The 20888-nt window shown below is 40.4% G+C and overlaps 1 protein-coding gene across 7 annotated transcripts in view; it reads left to right on the top strand.

The window, feature by feature from the left end:
* Positions 1–20888, top strand: part of REPS2 (RALBP1 associated Eps domain containing 2) — a 214054-nt gene that overhangs the window by 170543 nt on the left and 22623 nt on the right. For all 7 annotated transcript variants that reach the window (XM_079123178.1, XM_079123176.1, XM_079123177.1 and 4 more), the window contains 2 exons: positions 14602–14685; positions 15814–15959. In XM_079123178.1, coding sequence (XP_078979304.1) covers positions 14602–14685; positions 15814–15959 — 230 coding nt within the window. The remainder of the gene's footprint in view (positions 1–14601; positions 14686–15813; positions 15960–20888) is intronic.

Below are 20888 nucleotides of genomic sequence, written 5' to 3'. Positions count from 1 at the left end.
TGAACTGCAATTGGCTATGTATTTCTATGTCTGTCAACACATCTTTTACTTGTAATGGTTCTTTCATTTTTTAGTGTTCTGATCATTCTGTGCTAACCCTGGATGAAATCTTCATCTTCCAAGTGATTCTCTGTATAACTGTGTTTAGCCAAAATTTTTCTGTCTTGTTTAAAAATCTTTATCACTATTCTTTGATTCTAGGTTTTATAATCAATTATTTTTTGAGTCAATCTTTTTCTTTCATGTTGTCCCATTTTTGTTTCATGTTTCATCCCCTACATTTAATGTTGAGGATTATAAACATACTTAATGTATTTTGATGTTATTTTCAACTTGTTCTATTTTCATTTTTATTGGGAGTGAATTTTTAGGGTTTTTTTCTTAGTGTTAGGTTTTGTCTTCCATGCTTTGGGAAGTTTGTATTGCGGGCTTATGATCATTGAGTTGGGGTTTAAATTGTATTCTCATTTCTCTGGACTTTTCCCTATCTAGCAGTTCAGTGGCTGTCTCTACCAGCTGTACCCCATAGCCCCACACCCCTATACCCCATGCCCTTTAGTCTAGAATCATTTCTTATCCTTGAGGTCCAATACTTCAATCTGGTGTGGATGTCAGAGTTCTCAAAGATGGCATCAGATGCTGGCTTAGCCCAGGACCAGCTTGTGATGTTATACAGATGCTCCTTGACTTATGAGGTTATGTCCAGTAGACCCACTGGAGACTGAAAACACTGTAAGTTGAAAATGCATTTAATACACTTAACCTGCTGAACATCAGCACTTAGCCTCGCCTACCTTAAACACGTTCAGAGTACTTACATCAGCCTATAGTTGGCAAAATCATCTAACACGAGGCTTATTTTATCATAAGTGATGAATATGTCATGTAATTTATTGAATATTCAAAGTGAAAAAAGAATGGGTATTGGCTATGTCTTCGAAGTTGAACCCTTGTAAGTCAGGGACTGCCTGTTATACTTTCTGTTCTTTTCCTAAGTAGGCACCTCTGAGCACTGTCACAGGCTTCATTCTGCCATTTCAGCTTTACAGGTAGTGAAGCACCACCTTAGCCTTTGGCTTCAGGGAATGAGCTTGGTACCAGTCCTCCACCTCATATGGGGCATCTTAATCCCTGTTGTTTTGCTGCATGTGAGCTCCCAGCTGCCTCTGCATGCTTCAGAACCCCCAGCCTGGCCTACTACTTTGTGTTTTGACCCCTGATAAAACTTTATCTGGCTTATGAGTATCTAAAACTTCTAAATTTTGATGCTTGTGTGCTCATGCTTTCACATCTGTCATTGCATGTCATTTTTTGTTTGTGCATTATATTTATGCAATATTGTGGTTCATTTTGACATAATTATACAAGCATGGAATATAGTTTGCTCCAATTCAGTCTTAGTACTTCCCATTTCCCTCCCCACATTCCCTTTCCTCTATTCTACTCGTCTCTCTTCTATTTATTTGTAGTTTTTTTTTAAATTAGTGCATTATAGATATATGTAAAGGTGAAATTCACTGTGTAATATTCTTAAGGAAGAGAAAGTTGAGTTTGGAGAATGGAAACGAACTGCTTCGACTCTCATAGCTAGTAAGTTACCCAGCCTGCTCTTGTAGAAGAGGTGATCTGGAAAAGGTTTCTGGGGAAGTGCTAGAAAATGAATGATATAGAGAAGGGAGGGCAAGGGAGAAAAATCATCCCCGGCATGTCACAAAAAATTAGCTATAGATCTGCTAAGCAAAAGTTGATGAGAATTTCCAGTCTCTGTGCTTACCAGTTATTTTCTAAATGTGAAATCTTTTCTACATCAATCTAAAATACTAATTTTTGTGTACTGGGGATTGAACCCAGGTGCACTTTAACACCGAGCTACATCCCCAGCCCTTTTGGTTTTTTATTTTGAGACAGGGTCTTGCTAAATTGCTTAGTCTAACCTCCAATTTGTGATCCTCCAGACTCAGCTTCCTGAGTCGCTGGGATTACAGTTGTGCACTGCACCCAGCTAAAATGCTTATTTTAAAGTGCCCCAGTGTGGACTAAGTCCAAAAGAGCCTGTTTGTCTTAGTTCCATGTTTGTTGTAGTAAAAGGTCAAGTATCACCCTTATCCTGCCTTCTGAACTGGAAGAAGATAGAACTTTTGCATAGTAAATAATTATTTTTATTCATTTCAAAATTGATTTTAAATGTATATAAGCTATAGAGGTTCTGTGATTTTTAATTCACTCATGAAGCACTTTTAGCATGCTGTTTGCCAGATGCTCTTCTAAGTGCTTTACAAATACTAACTCATTTAGTCTTCATAACAGTCCTGTGTGATAAATTCTATTGCTTGCATCATTTTGCAGATAAGTAAACTAAGACACAGAGAACTTTAGGAACTTGCCCAGTGCTATGCATGGCAAGGAAAGGCTGTGAGTCTAACCCTGCTGTCTAGCCCAAGGACCAGCTTTTACTATGATGCTATTCTATAAATCCATGTCTCAGAATTATTTTCCCAACCACCAAGCTGACATAATATCTTTTTTAGGGATACATTTTATCTTATGAAACCTCTTAATGAGTTAGCTTTACTCCACTACTAGTGACTTGTTTTCTTTCTTAGATTTCCTAATTTTTATTACATTATGCTTGTGATTTTTGTCTTGTGTAAAGCTCACATTGCTGGCATCATTCCTCTGGACAGTGCCATCAGTTCACCTTATTGGTTCATCAGGTGTTAATGGAATGTGCTTACTATAGACCCACACTTTGCTAAAAACTATGAGAGTACAAAGATTGTGATATGATCCTTATCTTGTAACTCCTTTATATTTCCTCACCCTCTGAAGACAGTCATGCCTAGCACCATCCATTCCGTAGTCTCTCATGGCACTTACATATAACTATCATTTTCCATGTGTCTTGTTAAACCTATTTTCATATGCTTTATTGGTAAAGGCTGTAGGCAGTAGCTGGCCACCATGTTTCTGATAAGTAACAAGATAGCTCAGCTTCTCCCAGGAGGGTTAGTTGTACTTGGTTTCTCTCTTTCTTTTTTTTTTAATTTTTAAGATGTTGCTAGACCTTTATTTTATTCATTTATTTATATGTGGTGCTTAGAATCGAACCCAGTGCCTCACACATGCTAGGCAAGCGTTCTACCACTGAGCCACAATCCCAGCTCTTTTTTTAAATTTACTTTTTTTCTTTTTTGGTGGTACTGGGTATTAAACCCAGGGCCTTATGCATGCTAGGCAAGCACTGTACCACTAAACCATGTCCCCAGCCCTTTGTATTTTTAATTTTGAGACAGAGTGTCGCTAAGTTGCTGGGGCTGGCTTTGAACTTGCGATCCTCCTGCCTCAGTCTCCTAAGGTGCTGGGATTACAGGTGTGCACCACTTCACCTGGCTAGTTGTGCTTGGTTTCAAGATAACTGAACAATGGAGTCCTTATTCTCTTCTCAATCCCTCACCCCTACCACACACTCACAGAGAACAGAAAGCTCTCTTGAGGGTCAGGGGAGAAGTATATAAGTAGGGAAGGATAGGCAGGCAATTATAGTGCTATGGTGTTAATGGGAAAGGACAGTGGAGGAAAACAGGAGTTGAGCTCAGGGAGACAGCCTGACGGTGGAGTCAAGAGGATCAGCTTGAGGTTCAAATCCCGTTACTACCTTTTATTGACTTTGTGACTTTGGGCAAATTACTTAGTCTCTCTGTCTCAATTTCATCATCTGCAAAATGGGGATAGTGTTAGTGTTCATTTTCATAGGGTTGTCATGAGAATTAAATGAGATAAGATCTGTAGAGTACTTAGAACGGTGCCTAGCATATAGCCCCCCCTCAACAACAGGAAGCTGTTACAATTATCACTACAGGCCCAGTGAAACAAAAGCAGGATCCACTTTGAAAATGCAGAAGACCCAGGATATCCAGAAATTGGTAGTAATAAGCCCAGAATAAATACTAGAGTACTTACTCTGAACTACTTTTAGTAGAATCCTTTTTTAAAAAATTAACCACTTCTGTGATATTTTGTGGATCGACTTTCTGCCTACATCAGGAATAGACAAACTGTAGTCTTATAGGCCCAACCCAGATCATCACTTGTATCCATAAACAATGGGAATTTGAAAGAGAAGAACCAGTTGGCAAGAGGTATGCACAGGACATCTTTTTTCAACCTTCTCTCATGGGGAACACGAGTCTCAAGAGAATTCTTCCATCAATCAAAATAATAGAAATGAGAACAAGAATCAGTGGGAAGAAGGATAGACTTTCCCTGTCAGCCTTTGAACCCACAATCTCCTAAACAATGTGTGTCTGTGATTTCTCATTTTTCCTTAAAGACCTTTATCTGACCAAGATGCACTGTCTTTCAGACTTGATTAGCAAAACTCAGAGCAAATATCCTTTATTCAACTGGCAGCTTCAAAGACTTGCTGTGGGTGGGCCTTTCCAACTGTTTCTCAAGCATAATTAAAACAAACCAGGCTCGGCCTCACCACAGCAGTGTACTGTGGAGATGAGGAAATAGGAACATGGCTGCCCAGAGAAGTCAAGTGTAAAGGAATTTATCTTTCCAACACCCTCCTGAATACTCTACTCTGCCCAGAAAATTTTGAAGATGTTGCCTGGGAGTATGTTGGTAAAACCTTTCTCTGAAGAATGGAAGGTAAACCTCAGTTTGTAGCCCGTCTTGTAGACATTCCCATCATGCTGATTCCAAGCAGAGTTGGGAAGAGATATGCACCGTGAGCACACTAGTACCAGCTAGCTCTGTAGTAGACAGCTTTACTTGCCTCACGATCCTTCTGTTGGGATTCTGTGTGCCTGGTAATGGCATCTCCTTCCTTCTTCCCTCCCTTCCTCCTTTCCTTCAGGTGAAACTTCTTTCTTGTTTACTTCAACTTGTACCACTAGGTGGCACTTTAAGGACATTACAGGAAATTGTCTCTATGGGATTTATTTTTTTTTTAAACTTTTTATTGAACTATATGAATGTGCAACTCAGTGAATTTCTACAAGCTGAACACACATGTAATCTGCACCCAAATCAAGAAACAGAATATAGTTAGCACTCCAGAACTGCCCCTCTGACCTCATGCTATTTTCCCTATCTCCTGTGTTCAGGGTTAGCACTATTCTGACTCCTAACAGTATAGATTGGTTTTACCTATTTCCTACTTTATGTAAGTGGAATCATGCAGCATGTGTTCTTGTATCTGCTTTTGCTTGAATGATGTTTGTGTGATTCATCTATATTTATGTATGTAGATCATTGCTGTATAGTATTCCATTGTATGTGCACATATATCACTATTTCCTACTGTTGATGGATATTTGGGTAATTTTCAGATTTTGGCAATGATGAATTGTGCTGCTATGGGCGTTCCTGTCCAAATTCTTGAGTGGATGTGTGTTTTCATTTTTCTTGGGCATATGCCTGAGACTTTTAAAAAAAATTTTTAGTTGTCAATGGACCTTTATTTTATTTATTTATATGTGGTGCTGAGAATTGAACCCACCCAGTGCCTCACACATAACCATGCAAGTGTTCTACCATTGAGCCACAATCCCAGCCCCATGCCTTAGACTTTTATGGGTCATAGGGAAGGTATTTATTCAGCCTTAGCAGATGCTGCCCAACAGTTTTACAAAGTGTTTGTACTGATACAGTCAGTCCAGCTCCACATCCTTATCAGTGCTGAATTTATTTTATAGTTGCTTCATAACTCTTACATAATTTTATAGTTCCCTCTCTAGCAAGCTATTTCTAATTGAATTTTTAAATGCCATATTCCCCTGATGGACATAACTCATGCAGGAAGGACTGTGTCAACCTAAAAGGAGACATTTCTCACAGTTTAGGTGTGAACATCAGTAGTTGGAAAGAATGTTATTCTAACACTCCATCCCTAATACAGAGTGATGGAATGTAGGAGGGAATTCAGTTTGTTTTTTGGTGGTACTGGGATTAAATTCAGGGCATCACACATGCTAGCTCAGTGCTACATCCCAGCCCCTATGGAGGGAATTCAAATGATGAGTGTGGTAAAATATTGCATGAGGCTAGGGCTTTGAGGCATTTTAAAATGTATGTATACTTTTATTATTGCTAGACAGATTTATGTATATTTATATCTATATCTATATCTCAGTGGTGGGGGACCAGCAAGGAAAATTTCTAAAGTCCTAGTTATGAGATGCTGTTGCCTAGTGATAGTGGTAGGTGCCTATTTGGTTGGGCAGGAGACACACATGGGGCGTTTTTCTTCATCTTATTCATAGGGCATACAGATCTCAAGAGAATCCTCCCATAGGTCACATTACCTGTGAGGACCATGTTATTGACTCTGCAGATGAGAGTGTAAAATGGCTATAAGGCTTAAAATATGAGGTATAGAGAGTGGGGCTCAGACACAGCTCAGATCTTTGTTGTTTTAATAGAAATTGGAAGTAGAAGAACGAAACCCTGGTCATGGTCAAAACACTTGTATTTTCACCAAAATTAAGCTTTCAGAGTCCTTTAGTTATAATAGCAAGTCTGTTGCATGGATATTATCCAGTAATCAAGCAGGTTTTGGGAATCCCTAGGAAATTCTGTCATGTGACTGCTGAATCCAGGGACTACTTCTCCATTACAGTTGCTGAATACCTATTCCCACCAAAGTTCTTCCTGAGCTCCTCTTTCAGTGTTTTCCTGGGTATTTCCAATATTGGATTGGTTTCCCATTGGGCTGGGGAGAAGTGGGTGGTGGTACCAGAGATGTTCAGTGCAAACTGCCTGTCTGTGCTGAGGTAGCCTTGAAATCTGAAAGCCTGAAAGGGCTTTTATTTTTTAAAATTCTCCCCTCCAATATTGATAGCAGTAATATCCAGGGGCTCAGATTTGGATTGTGAATCATCTGCTTTGGGGCTTGTAATCTGAATCGGAGCCAGCATTTTCTCAGGCTAGGTTTCCATCTATTTGTCAAGGGGAAAAAGTCTGTTACACTGAATTGGCTGCTGCCTTCACTAGCAGAAACTGCCTGGGAAATCAGTCACACTTTTTATCACAATAGCTGCTACCATTATTGAACAATTATTATGTAGTTGTGCTTTGCACTCTAGACAGATATTTTGCTTAATTCTCACGGTGCTCTGAATGAGGTGAATTATCCCCATTTTTCAGATGAAGAAATTATAGCTCAACAAGTTCAAGTATGTGGCCAGCTTATACACTGAGCAAGGGCGAAGCTTGGATTTTGTTCTAAAATCAGCACCCTGTAACTGCTATGCCTGTGCCTTTAGGTACCATGGGATGAGTTCTTAACCTCTTTTCAATGGGGCACAAAACAGTGTTGGATTCATTGCTGGCTCATTCTACATGTTGAGTAGAGGACCTGCTGTTTGTTGGTGTTCACTTTAGGCACTGGGAATATAATAGCAAAGCAAGACACAGATCCTGCCTTCTAGATGCTTACTATTCAGCTCCATTTCTGTCTTTTTTTCACAGGTGACTTGGGTCATGGATTTTGGTAAACAGTCTTTTAGTGAATTGAGTCTTTTGGACCCTCTTGAGGCTGGTTGTGGAATGATGGGGTTTGCTGTAGCCAGTATGGTACTGACTGTTGTTTCTGCATCATACATGCCTAGGTTTGACCACATGGCTTTCTGGTGTACCCATGCCTAGCAGAGATGAGGGTCAGATGAAAATCAGGCACCAAATGACATTTAGTATCCTGATAAGATGCTGGAAAACCCCAGCAGGATTGTCTGATTATCTCCTTAAATTTTAGCCACTGCCTCTGTGATCCCTGGTTTTGGGATCCATCCTGACTCTTTGGTATTAAACAAAGGTCAAATTTAGTTTTACAATCTGTCAATAGTATGAATATTGCTAAATTTAGATGTGTCACCAGTTACCCACACCTTGGCAAAGTGATGTAATTAAACTTTATTTTTTTAAAATGAGATTTGGCTTCTTTATGAAAAATGACTTTTTAACAAACTTTTGTTAGTTACTGAAAATTTTGTCCTGCTACAAATATTTATATATGGAACCTTTGGGGCATATACCAAATTCCACCCATGATAAATGGATGAGCAAATAGTTAAGAAGCCTAGTTAGTCATTGCAGGAACACTTGTGGTCTTGTCCAGACTAAGGTCCCTAGAGACTTGGTTTACTCATCTTTTAAGTGAAGAATTTGGACCATCAGTGGTCCCCAGTTGGTCTGGACTGGCTATGTAAAAATTACCCAGGGAGCTTGTTAAAGTACAAGCTTCTCATGCTCCATTCCTAGGAGATTTTGATGAGGGAACTCTGGGGTGCTGTCTAAAAATCTGCAATTTATAAATATCTTCCAGGTAATTCTACTGAGCTAGCTATATGCCAGCTATATTTGGGAACCACTGGGGTAGAAGGTTTAGAACAGTTGATTTGGGAAGAAACTTTTTATGAGTTTGAAGATTTAGGGAATACTTAGGTATCTGGAGTAGGCTCCAGATGGATGAACTAACCCTGTTATATTGCAGTCATAAATTGGAACCAGGTGGTGGAAGAACTTTAACCGGCTGAGGGGTTGTGTTGTGTGCCATAGGCCTTGGGGACACACTAAAGGCTTTGAGATCAAAGAGTTTCCATGAGATGGTGTTTTACAAGATTATTTCTCAGTGGTGTGCTCAGTGGGTCAACCTCAGTGGGCAAGAAAATGAAGGCTGGAAAAACACCTGCTGAAGTTTTTGTAGGGCCCCAGGTGGGACGTGTGGTGAGAACTTGAACTCAAATGGGGTGGGGAGCAGTAGGTCCTCTTGGTAAGACTAGGCTGCCTCAATAGAACTATAATCTGAGACACATTGTTTTAAACTATTTAAAAATGCATAATTTATTGTTATGTTCATCTGTCTTGACTATTATCATGAATGATTTCTTTTGTGTTTTTATCCAGGAAGTTGTTTTGTTTTGTTTTTTGAGACTGGGATTTTTTTGGTACCTAGAGGTACTTTATCTTTGAGCTACATTCCCGGCATTTTTTACTTTTTATTTTTAAACAGGGTCTCACTAACTTGCTGAGGGTCTTGTTAAGTTGCCCAGGCTGGCCTTGAACTTGTAATCCTCTTGCCTCAGCCTCCAGAGTTGGGATTACAGGCATGTCCCACCACACCTGTCCAGCAGGTTTTAAAGGAACCCATGAAACAAATTCATACAGAAAAGTAGTAGCAGCAAGAAGAACTGTTACTGCAGCAAAGAAAGGAAGAAGAGAAGCAGGAAGGGAGCCCTTTCTTGACTGACAGTAACCCCATCCACACGCTGCCTCCATACTCTTAGCCAAATAAGAAGGGGAAGGGTGTGCAGCAGGGGCCCCTAGAGTTGGACCTGCCAAGCATTGTAGAGATTGCTCCTCTCCTAGGATTGGGTGTGGACCTTCGTATTTGGCAGGAATGTTCTTTCTTTGTTCATCTAAAACCCAGCCTGTAGTCAGCATTTCCTACAGTGTGCCTCATGGAACATTATTTCTGCTGAATATTGATAGGAGTTACATGAGAATAAATAGTCGAAGTCAAAGAAGTCTTAGAACTTATGCCTTAACAAGCAAAGGCAAGTGGCTTCCATTACCCTCCAGACTTTCAGAGCTATGTGCTCAGTGAATCACCAAGAGGAAGATGGACAAGTCAGCACTTCCTAAGGTTATCCAGAGATTATTTTCCCTTCTAGGCAGTGACTGGCAAATTATGGCCCATAGGGCAAATCTATACCATCCATCTGTTTTTGCAAATAGAATTTCTTGGAACACAGCTATGCCCATTCGTTGTATTGTCTATGGCTGTTGAGCACAACAATTGAGTTGCAGAGTTGCCACAGAGACTGCATGGCCCTCAAAACCTAAAAAGTTTACTGCTGTCTCTTTACAGAAAACATTTGCCAATCCCTGTTCAAGATAATTTATAGAACTGGTGTTCTCTGATACCACCATTTGAGACTGCCTTAAGGAAATATAAGTGGATTGTTCAAGCACTGCTTTATGATGAATTTGCTTAATTTTATTCAGTTTCTGTATGGCCATAATTCTTTTCTCTTGCTTTAAACCACTTTTTTTTTTGCTCTCAACCATTTATCCAAGGTCAGAACCTGAGTTCCATGTGTCCTCATTCTTTTTCTTTCACTTCCCATATTCCATCAATCACCAATGATGTATCCAGTTTCCAGACTAAATAGCTCTCAAACATACCTGTTCCAATTCCTACCAACCTAGTTTAAATGACCACCATCTCTTTGGTTTTTTTTTCCTTCAAAAGTATTCTAATTGGATTACTTTCCCCCAGTGTGGGTTGGTTCCAGTCCTTTCTACTCACGGGATCTAGAATAATCTTTCTAAAATATAAAGCAAAACAGACCACTTTTCTTCTTTGAGTCGATCAGTGGCCCCTCTAGCCCTCAGGATATGCTCTGAATATGCAACATGGCTGTGTTGTCTGGTTAGGAAGGCAGAATCTACTGTGTGGTATTTCATAGTAGAAGACATTTAATTCAAGGGAATTAGATGCTTACAGAAAGGACTAGACATTGCCAGGCTTCTCTCTGCTGCAATGTAGTGAAAAGCATAGAAGTGGGAAATGTGCCGAACGGTCTACAGACAGTCCCGTTCTGCATAGCCATGTATGGTCTACCCTCCTGCCCATCTCCAGTTCCAGCCTGTCCCCCTGTTTTTCTTCCCACACCTTAACCTCACTGTACCTGACTAGATCCCTAACTCTTCACACATTATAGTACCTTTTAAAAATGAAAATAGAATGATTAACATGTAGTATCTCTCTCAGGAATTTGGGAGTGGCTTGGCTGGGTGGTTTTGGTCCAGGGTCTCATGAAGGTGCTGTCAGGATGTCATCCAGGAATGCAATCATGTGAAGGCTCACCTGGGGCTGGAAGATCCAATACTAGGAGACTTGGCAGGAGGCCTCACTTCCTTGCTACATAGACACCTTGTTAGGATTGGGTGGACTTCCTCACAGTAAGGCGGTTGGCTTCTCCCAGAATAAACAGTATATGAGAGACAGAAAAGTACACACAGAAGCAGAGACAGAAAGACCAAGGGAAAGTATATTAGAATGTTTTTTAAATCCCCTCTTCTGGTACCATGTTGTGTAGTGTCTTGGTCAGGCTCCCTAGAAGCAGTAGGGAAGGGGAAAGAGCCAAGGAATAATGGAGTCTCAGGTAAAGCTTGACCTGGCCTGATCCACATAGGCAGTAATCTGGTACATAAGTTACATCACAGAGTTATCCCCCTTTGAGTTAGAGGACTGGCCTTTTATATCCTTCTACACATCAGTTATTGTCTGTGGCCTGCCGGGGGAAGGGTTGGGAGGTGGGCTCCCTTCAGTTGAGGATTATTCTCTAGAGAAAGAGCAGCTGTGAGTCTTTAGTAGCCAAACCTCAGAACAGCTGGGGGATGGATGTGTCAGCCAGGTAAGGGTGATCTGAGTGGGGGGCACTATAGCATCTTTGACAGATGCTTCTTCCTGCTTAAGTTTGAAGTATCTACCAAGGAACCTGACTCATCAGAGGTACAAAATAAATCTCTCTTAATTGAATAAAAATGAATGAACAAAAGTGCTTAGCCTTTTTGGGCCTGTGTCCATTTTTGGAAAGCCAACTGAGGAGGGGCTGTGTTGTTCCATCTACCATGGAAATGGGCAAAACCACAGGACAGTTCTCTGCATCCCGAGTGGCAGCACCTTCTACTACTATGTGACCTATCCAGGCTTCTCTTTGCAAAATTGGAATGGAAATGGCTTCCATTTGCAGTTAGGGAAGTACTGACGTGTGTGTGTGTGTATGTGTGTCTGTGTGTCTGTCTGTTTGTATATCTCTATCTGTATTAATATCTGTATCTGTATCTATCCAGGTCCTTGCATATAATTTCAGGAAGGTACTTCTGTAAATGAAAAACTTCAGACACATCTTACCATTGCTTCCTCATCTTTCCCAACCTTACCTGACTGTTGCTTGTGTTTTTAGAGGTATTTAAGGGAAAAGGTGGTGGAACAAAGACATTCTACTCCCTTTCTGTGTTCAGAATTGTCATTTCTGTTGAGAAGAAGGTCAGTATGTCACCGCCTTCATTTTTTCCATGAGAAGACTTCACTCACCTCTGCAAGGAAGGGAGTTGTAGAACACACACTTCTCTGTATGCCTGAGGAGAAGTGACCAATAAAAAGGCAGGGTGCCTGGGTCTGTCACTCCTCTTCTCTCTGCCTTCCTGGTGGGATATGTCACTACACACCTGTGGTCCCTGCAGGGGGCTGCATGCACAGACTTGGAGCCTGAACAGATGCTTTCAAAGTAATAGATTTGTGGGTGGAAGGAAAGAAGGGGCCTCAGGTCCAATTTGCATTCTTCACCATTGTTCACTGGAATCTCTGCACTCAAGCAGTTACTGGGCCCTCACTCAGCTATTAATTAAGTTGACATTTGACTCTCAGATCTTGGAGTATGACTCCCATTTGTCATAACCCCCAAGAAAAGTGAAAAGAGAACTGCGTTTTCTGTACTCCTGACCATGAAAGCTCCTGGGGAGCTTTGGTTGGGTGTTTCTCAGGCACTTCAAACTCTCTATGCCTAAGAGTGGGCTCCCCTCACTGCCGCTTGTCCTGTGCTTCCTGTCTTGGGAATCGACCTCCATATTCTTGTGGTGTCCCAGGCTGACGTTGTAGGTCTCAGAGCATATAGGCCCTTTGTGAGTTTATTTTTGGAGCCTCCTTTCCTACCATCCCCACACATTGCTCCTGTAGTTGGCTGCATCCTGCTTGTCACTCAGGCCTCAGCTGAGTCTTTGCTGCTGTACATGGCTGGGTGTTTCTGCAGTCTGCACACACACTTCTTCCAACCACAGTCTCATGGAGCATGATTGCTTGGCCATTTCTGTCTCTCCCCTAGACTCCAAACTGCTTATAAGCAAGGTCTGTACCTTGCTTATCCTTGGATAACAGCACAGGACCCACCTGCAGTAGCAGTTTAATAAACATTTCCTCAAATGAATAACTCTTAGGCTTAAGAGGGCCTGAGGCTGTATAGCATTGTGGCCTAACTTTGGAACTTGAGGCCTGGATTTAGGTCTTGCTATTTGTGTGATCTTAGGTGAGTTCCTTAACTTCTTGATGTTCAATTTCTTCACCAAGAAGATTGGGAATAATGACTACTTCCTAGGGCTATGATGATGGAATGCAATAAATAACCCATGCAAAACACTTTGAGCAATGTATGACAGATAGCTCATGTTCAGTGTGTCATAGTATCTAACAATAGTAACAAAAAATAATAAAATAGTTATCCTGGAAGGAAGGGAGAAGACCGTAAAAAGTACTCGGAACTAGAAATCAGGTGTGTTGAGTGCCTGCATAATGGGTTTAGAAGAGATGGAGTGTTTGGGATAAAAGATAGAAGCAGATGGGAAAGAATGAACAGGGAGAGAAAAATGGGACAGGGGAACTGAAGACAGTGCCTTGAGAAACCCTATATTTGAGGGATAAGAAAAGAAAAAATGATCACAAGTAGGAGATTGTAGCTTCTTAGGTGCCAAGGACAGGAGTTTGAAAAAAAAAAGCGGTCAAGGGTGCCATGTTAGGCAGAAGGGGAAGGAGGAGATTAGATGAGGCAGCCAGAATCTGCTGAATGAGAAAACGTTAGTGTCCTGGGTACCACACCTTTCAATAGAGTCAGAAGAAGAAACCTCACTCTATAAGTGGTTAGAGAAGGCTGGATTAGGGACCCAGTGGGCACATCAAGCCGGTTGGTTGTGCTACAGTGTGTTGCTGTAGTATGAATTAGTTTGTGAGTAAATGGAAGACTGTTAGTAAAATGTAGAAGTCACTTATTTCCTGTGTGGATTCTTTTTTTCCTCAGCATGTTAACATTTTGCATCAATGGCTAATAGCAGCTGAAAGCAGAGTACTCTAACAGTCAAAAGAAGCAAGCCTCGAGAAATAGAGGGCCACATGTGACACCCAGTTACCCTTTGTTCTGACTGCTGTGTATTGAAGGGCTTGGGGACATTCCTTGGCAATCTTTGTGCATTTTAGTCATTGATTCCATACCACTTAGCAGCCTCAACCCATCTGATGACTCCTTCTACCACATGCCTCCTTCCTTTTTAAATGCAAAAAGCCAAATTTACTAGAGTGTTTCTTTATTAGGTATTTAACATTTTTAAAAAATTCAGTGTTTTTAAAATGATAATGATTGTTTTTCTTAGCACTCCAGTTAAGATCTTAAGTTCTTTTCCCCCCATCGGCCCTGTTATTTTTGGAATTTGATTTTGTAAAGTATTAGTTTTTAAGCAATATGTATGTCAGTTATAGTAGAAATTCCCATGATTCCTTTTCCTATGTTGAACAATACCAGAAGGAGAAGTGGAAGGGATAATGGTCTGTGGAGTTTCCCCCAAGGATCACCAGACTTAACCTCGCTTGGCTGCAACTTGGTCTAAATCAGTTTCCCTGAGTGACTATTTTCCTAAGTACTCTGTTATGTGTTTAGGTGGTGGGATTGCTTCTTGGCCTTTTGGCTAAGATCAAATGTAGTTTACATTTAGGTGGTTGTAGTTTTGCATTTATATCATCTCTCTGATCTCTTGCTACAGTCTGAACAAGTATCCGAGACTGAGTTACTCCCACAACTGAACAGAGTCCCTTCCCAGGCTGCAGAATGTAGTCCAGCAAAGAAGGTAAGGCCAGCATGAGGATGCCGTTATGGTGGCATTCTGAGGATCACTCCTGGGCTCCTTGCCTCTGTTATCAGATCTACTGCTTTAATGTTTCCATGTTCTGAAATGAATGCAAATGATGCACTTTCCCTAAAATGTGGATTCTTTGTGAAGATAAGGCTCTTGAAGCTTTCTGGACTTGACCCTTGATGTTACTGAGAGTTCATATTCCCCTCCTCAACCTCCCAACTAAAAGATGGTGGCCTTGCTTTTGGCAAATCAAATGGCATGGGGAGGAATATAGGTATTTATTGAAACCCTACACACCCGCCAAGCCTGAATGAACATTTCTTGGAAGTGGAATAGTCTTCCCTCTTGGCCTTTGTACAATATTTCGTCTTGCATTTCACTATCTTCACCTCTGCCCAGCCACACCATTGAGTTCCCTGTCATTTGCTCAGTTAGTACCATCTACTTACCATGTTTGTTCTCCATTTGTCTTATCTTTCTTTTCTTGTTCTTCCCCGTTCTCTCCCGGGCCCTTCTCCCAGTGAAGAGAATGAGCCTTGGGCTTGGGAGCACAGATGATGCAGGGTCCTCCAAGGAAGCAGACCAGCTGTCTCCTTCCAGAATACACTGTGGCTTCTTTGCCTAACTTCATGTGGGCATTGGGAGTAGGAAAATTATAAGCATATGACTAAGACCTTTACAGACTTCAAAACTTTTGTTACAAAAGGCTCCAAAGTCAGACAGAATGAATTTTGTCTTCAGTTGGAAAAAAGTTTCTATGGTGTTAGATGCACAGGATCTATGTGAGTTTAAATGACAAAGAGTAATAGATTGCTTACAAGGAAAGGCCACTAGAATCTGATTCCTATGTCCTTCCAGATGACAAAAAACTTAGAATAGACTGGAAGCATTTAAAAGAAAAAGAGAAAAAGGCAGACAGGCAGGTTAGCTGGCTAGCTGCTGGAATCTGACACCTGTATCTTTCCCGTTCTTGCAGAGCTAGGAGTCAGCCACTTATCTTTGGTTATGAAGTTTGAATAGCATCATCTTCTGATCTTGGGGACAGAGCTAGCATGTTGGTGGCAGGTGGGGGCATTTGTTTTTAACTTTTTGGTTTTTCATTTTGCTTTTAATTCACAGGATGTATCATATTCTCAGCCCCCGTCAAAGCCCATTCGTCGGAAATTCAGACCTGAAAATCAATCTACAGAAAACCAAGAGCCTTCTACTGCTGCAGGTGGGCCAACTTCTGTAGCAACTGTGAAACCCCATCCAACAGTCCAAAAGTAAGTAGAATTGATCAGAGCAAGGTGAGACTCTCTTTTGCAGTTTACACTCACATATATATGTTTACATTTACACTCACATCCCTGGAATGGTCTTAAACGATTGACTTATTCACCTCTATGATGGGATTGAGATCTCCCAGTCATATAGAAGGCTTTTAAACTATAGAATTGAACTTGACCCAAAGGGGCAGGTGAGTCCTAGGCTGTGGTGGTTTGGTTTTCTGCCCTTTGTCTCTCCTTGCCTCCCTACTGTTCTTTATTGTGCTGACCTAGATTTTCCTAGGAAGAAGACAATACTACAGGCAATTTTCCCACTTTTCCTGTCTTATCTCAGTCCTTCAGGGTGTATAGCTAGCTCCATGACCATACATCTTTCAACAAAAGTGGAATGTGGTTTCTTAAAATCCCCATAAAGAGTCATTAGTCATTCCAGCACCAAGTGGGCACAGTCAGAACATCTATAATATTTATCTCTTCAGCTAAAACTGATATTGGAGAGAGCATGGAGGCATTTGTGGACATGGTCGGAGACTGAGACAACAAAATTATGGACAAATAATCCTTCTCTAGAAGACTTTGGCTTTGAGAAGAGCCTTCACTTTCCCCATTTTTTTTGTAGTGACATTGGGTGAGGTGTCAAATGCAGAAACCTGCTGTTCTCACTTCATTTTATATGAGCCCGACTGGTCATGAATGTGGGGGCTCAATAACTATCATGGCACATCTGTAAAGACCTTATAGGTCCCTGGGGCTGCTGTGGATTTTATTCCACTTTACAGTGTTATGGAAAGAAAAGCAACAAGTTTGTGGGTGGTATCAGCAACTTGCCTTATTTTTTTTTTTTTTTGGGGTACTGGGGATTCAATTCAGGGGCATTCAACCACTGAGCCATACCCCCAGCCCTATTCTGGATTTTATTTAGAGACAGGGTCTCACTGAGTTGCTTAGTACCTCCCTTTTGCTGCGACTAGCTTTGAACTCACAATCTTCCTGTCTCAGCCTCCCAAGCTGTTGGGATTACAGGTGTGCACCATCATGCTGGCAGCAACTGGCCTTTGTAGCTGAAGTCCCATTCTGAATTTCTGCTTTTCTCTTCTTCAGATGATCCCCTCATCCCCCAAAGGGAAAATTCCCTGGTAGTATCAGCCCATAAAAGAAGTGTGTTTGGTCCATCAGGTTCACTGAGATCTTTGACAATCTTTCAATCTTAAGGGTTGGATCCCTATCAGGGATAAAAATGTCTAACTTTTCTCCCATCTTCTGTCCCAGCATTTTATTTTAATGTCAGCTTTATGTGAATTCTAGTTAGTTGGTGGTGGCTACAGTATTATCCAAAGGTGATGGCAGGCCATCTATTGAAGCTCACTCAGAGATATCTTTTTTCTCTTTTTCTTTTTTATCAATTTCAGTTTTATTGAAATAAGATTTACATACAGTTCCTCTTTTAAATCTACAATCCATTAGCTTTTAGTATATGCACAAAGTCATGCAGCCATCACTACCATCTAATTTTAGAACGTTCTTGTCATCCCCCAAAGAATCTCAGTGCTCTTTGACCACTATTCCCCAGTGTCCCTTCTGCACCCAGCCCCTGGTAATCACTAATCTACTTTGTTTCTATTTTGCTAATTTTCCCATTTCATATAAATGGAATCATGCAACATGTGGTCCTTTGTGTATGGCTTCTTATTGTGGTGTTTTCAGGGTTCATCCATGCTATAGCATGAATCAGAACTTAATTTCCTGTTGCCAAATCATAACCCATTGTGTGTATATACCACACTTTATTCAACCTTTCATCAACTGATGGACTTTTAGATTTTTGCTTTTTGGCTATTAGAAATAATGCTGCCACACTATTTGTGCACCTGATTTCTATGTGGGACCTATGTTTTACTTTTCTTGAGTATATACCTAAGCACAGAATTCCTGGGTTATGTGATCTCTGTACATTTAACATTTTGATGAACTATCAAAATGTTTTTCATAATGATTTTAACATTTTATGTTCACATTAATGTGTGAGGGTTCCAGTTTTTCTACTTCTTCATCATTTCGCTGTTATTATTATTATTATTACTATTATTATTGTAGCCAACTGAGTGAGTGTGAAGTGGTATCTCATTATGGTTTTGATTTGTGTTTCTTTAATGACTAATGAGGTTGAGAATCTTTTCATGTGCTTATCTGCCATTTGTATATATTCTTTGAATAAATATCTATTCACATCCTTTGCCTTATGTGTATATGAGTGTGGTACTGGGGATTAGACCCAGGAGTGCTCTGTCACTGAGCTACATTCCCAGCCCTTTTTTATTTTTATTTTGAGGCAGGGTCTCACTAAGTTGCCCAGGCTGGCCTCAAGCTTGTGATCTTCCTGCCTCTACCTCCTGAGTCATTGGGATTAGAGGCGGCACCACTGTGCCTGGCCTTTACCCACATTTGATTGTTTTTAATCTTTCTTTCTTTTCTTTTTTCCTTTTTATTTTTATTTTTTTGGTACTGGAGATTGAACCCAAGGGTGTTTAACCACTGAGACACATCCCCAGCCCTTTTTATTTTTTATTTTGAGACAGGATTTTGCTAAATTGCTTAGGGCCTCACTAAGTTGCTAAAGCTGGTCCTCCTGCCTTAGCTTCCTAAGCCTCTGGGATTATAGACATGGGCCACCACGCCCAGCTAATCTTTCTGTATTGAGTTATGAGTTCTTTATATATTTTGGGTACAACCCCCTTGTCAGATATATTATTTTCAGATACTTTCTCAAATTCTCTGGGTTGTCTTTTCGCTTTCTTGATGGTATTATTTACAGAACAAAAGTTTTTAATTTTGACATAGTCCGGTTTATTTTCTTTTCTGAGTCTTATATTTTTGTCTAAGAAACTATTGCCAACTCCAAGTTCATGAAGATTGGCTCCTATGTTTGCTTCTAAAAGTTTTAGGTTTTATACCAATGCCTGTGGTCTATTTTGAATTTATTTTGTGTATGGTATGAGGATGGGGTCCAACTCTATTCTTTTTGTATGTGGATAGCCAGTAGTCCTAGCACCATTTATTTAAAGGAGATTTTTTAAATCTTCCTCTTTAAGGAGTATCCCTCACCATGATATTCTCTTGCTAAGTGAGGTGATCATGTGATATCTAGCTGAGACAGACAACTGCAAAGTGGTCATAAATATACTCCATTTATGTATGATGTGTCAAAATGCATTCTAGCAGCACATTTCATAGTATAAATAGCAGGGACTTAGGAAGCTTAGGCTTTGAGGTCAGGATATTTTACATAACTTCTTATTTTAGTTCCCAGACTAGTTTATTTTGGAGTGATAAGAGGTAACTTGAAACAGATAATACTCATAATTTTTTTGTATCCAGGGGCACTTAACCACCGAGCCACAGCCCCAATCCTTTTTCTTTTTTGTTTTGGGACTGGGTCTATCTGAGTTGCTTAGCACCTCACTAAATTCTTGAGGCTGGTTTGAACTTGTGATCCTCCTGCCTCAGCTTCCTGAGGCACTGGGATTATAGGTGTGCACCACCACACTGGGCTCAATATTCATAATTTTTTAAGCTCTGAAGAAAGAGCAGACACATGATGGTCAGCTTATAGTCCTTTCTCAGCCAGGGTTTTGCGAGAGAATTAAGCTCTGATGCCCTTAATCATCCATTGTATATAGTAAGTTAATCTGTCTCTTATGCATCTAGAGTAGTAGTTGCTATGTATTGTCTTTGGGAAAATTGAGAAAAGACTCCCAAATCATTTTCTTTAGTGCTTACTGCTATAATAGAACACTGAGAATGGCTAAAAAGTAGATCAACTGCAAAGTGGTCATCAGCATTTTGAGAAATTAATGTCAGAATTGAACCACTAGGATTAGGTAGAGGGGAGTGAAGGGAGGGGAGGGAGCATTGGGGTAGGAAGGGCAGTAGAATGAATCAGACATTATTATCCTATGTGCATATATGATTACATGACTTGTGTAAGTCTACATCATGTACAGCCAGAAGAATGAAAAGTTTACTCTATTTAAGTATGATGTGTCAAAATGCATTCTACTGTCAGGTATAACTAATTAGATCAAAAAAATAAAAAGATTCAGTTTTAGGCATTACCATTGTCTACTCTATTTAGCACAAAGAAACTAATAAAATTTTGTCTCCAAGTGAATTGCTGAGTTCAGGTTATAAGTAATAAACTGATTTCACACTGTATCTTCATTAATAAGGACAAAAGTAGATTTTTTTTAGAAACAATTTGGCTTGGTTGGTTTTATCCTACATCTTGTGTATCTGCTAAGGGTGGGCTTTTGGAAAATAGAATTATTTGAGCAGGTTGGAGATGGAGGATGTCCTATGCCTGTACCATGACTGGCCTGAATCTCTCCTCATAGCCTCTGTTCTCTGTAACCCCAGGAGGTGTCCTAGACAACCATGGGACATTCTGGTGGTAGTGTTTGCTTGCCTGAATGATAATAGTTTAAGGATGAAGGGACATCCAGTTCTCAGTGTGGTTGCAATTCTTTTTCCCTTCCCTCTCATGCTTGGTGTTATTGGGTTGTTCTTGGGATTCACAATTGACATCTATGATGAAAACCTCCCATTTCAAAGTAGAGAAAGGCAATAAAAGTTCGGTTCTTAGAAACTGTAACCAGAATTTCTTTAGGAGAAAGCAGGGTTCAGGGTGAACACTAAGTAGATTTCTCTTATTCATATTCTTTAAAATATTAGTTCAGGTGCTTGAAGAGAAAAGAGGTAACAGTGGCTCAAAGAACATGGAAGTTAACTTCTTTCTTATGCAGAAGTCTGAGTTGGTGAGTAGTCCGGAATGGTAGAGTAGCTCTGATCACGAATCCACGTGCCCTTTGTTTTCCTGTTCTAGATTCCCTTGAGTGTTGCCTTTATCCTTTGTGGTTGAAAATACCTCAC

The sequence above is a fragment of the Sciurus vulgaris genome, assembly GCF_902686455.1.
Source record: "Sciurus vulgaris genome assembly, chromosome: X".
Taxonomy (NCBI): Eukaryota; Metazoa; Chordata; class Mammalia; order Rodentia; family Sciuridae; genus Sciurus; species Sciurus vulgaris.
This window is presented reverse-complemented; position numbering and strand designations above follow the sequence as displayed.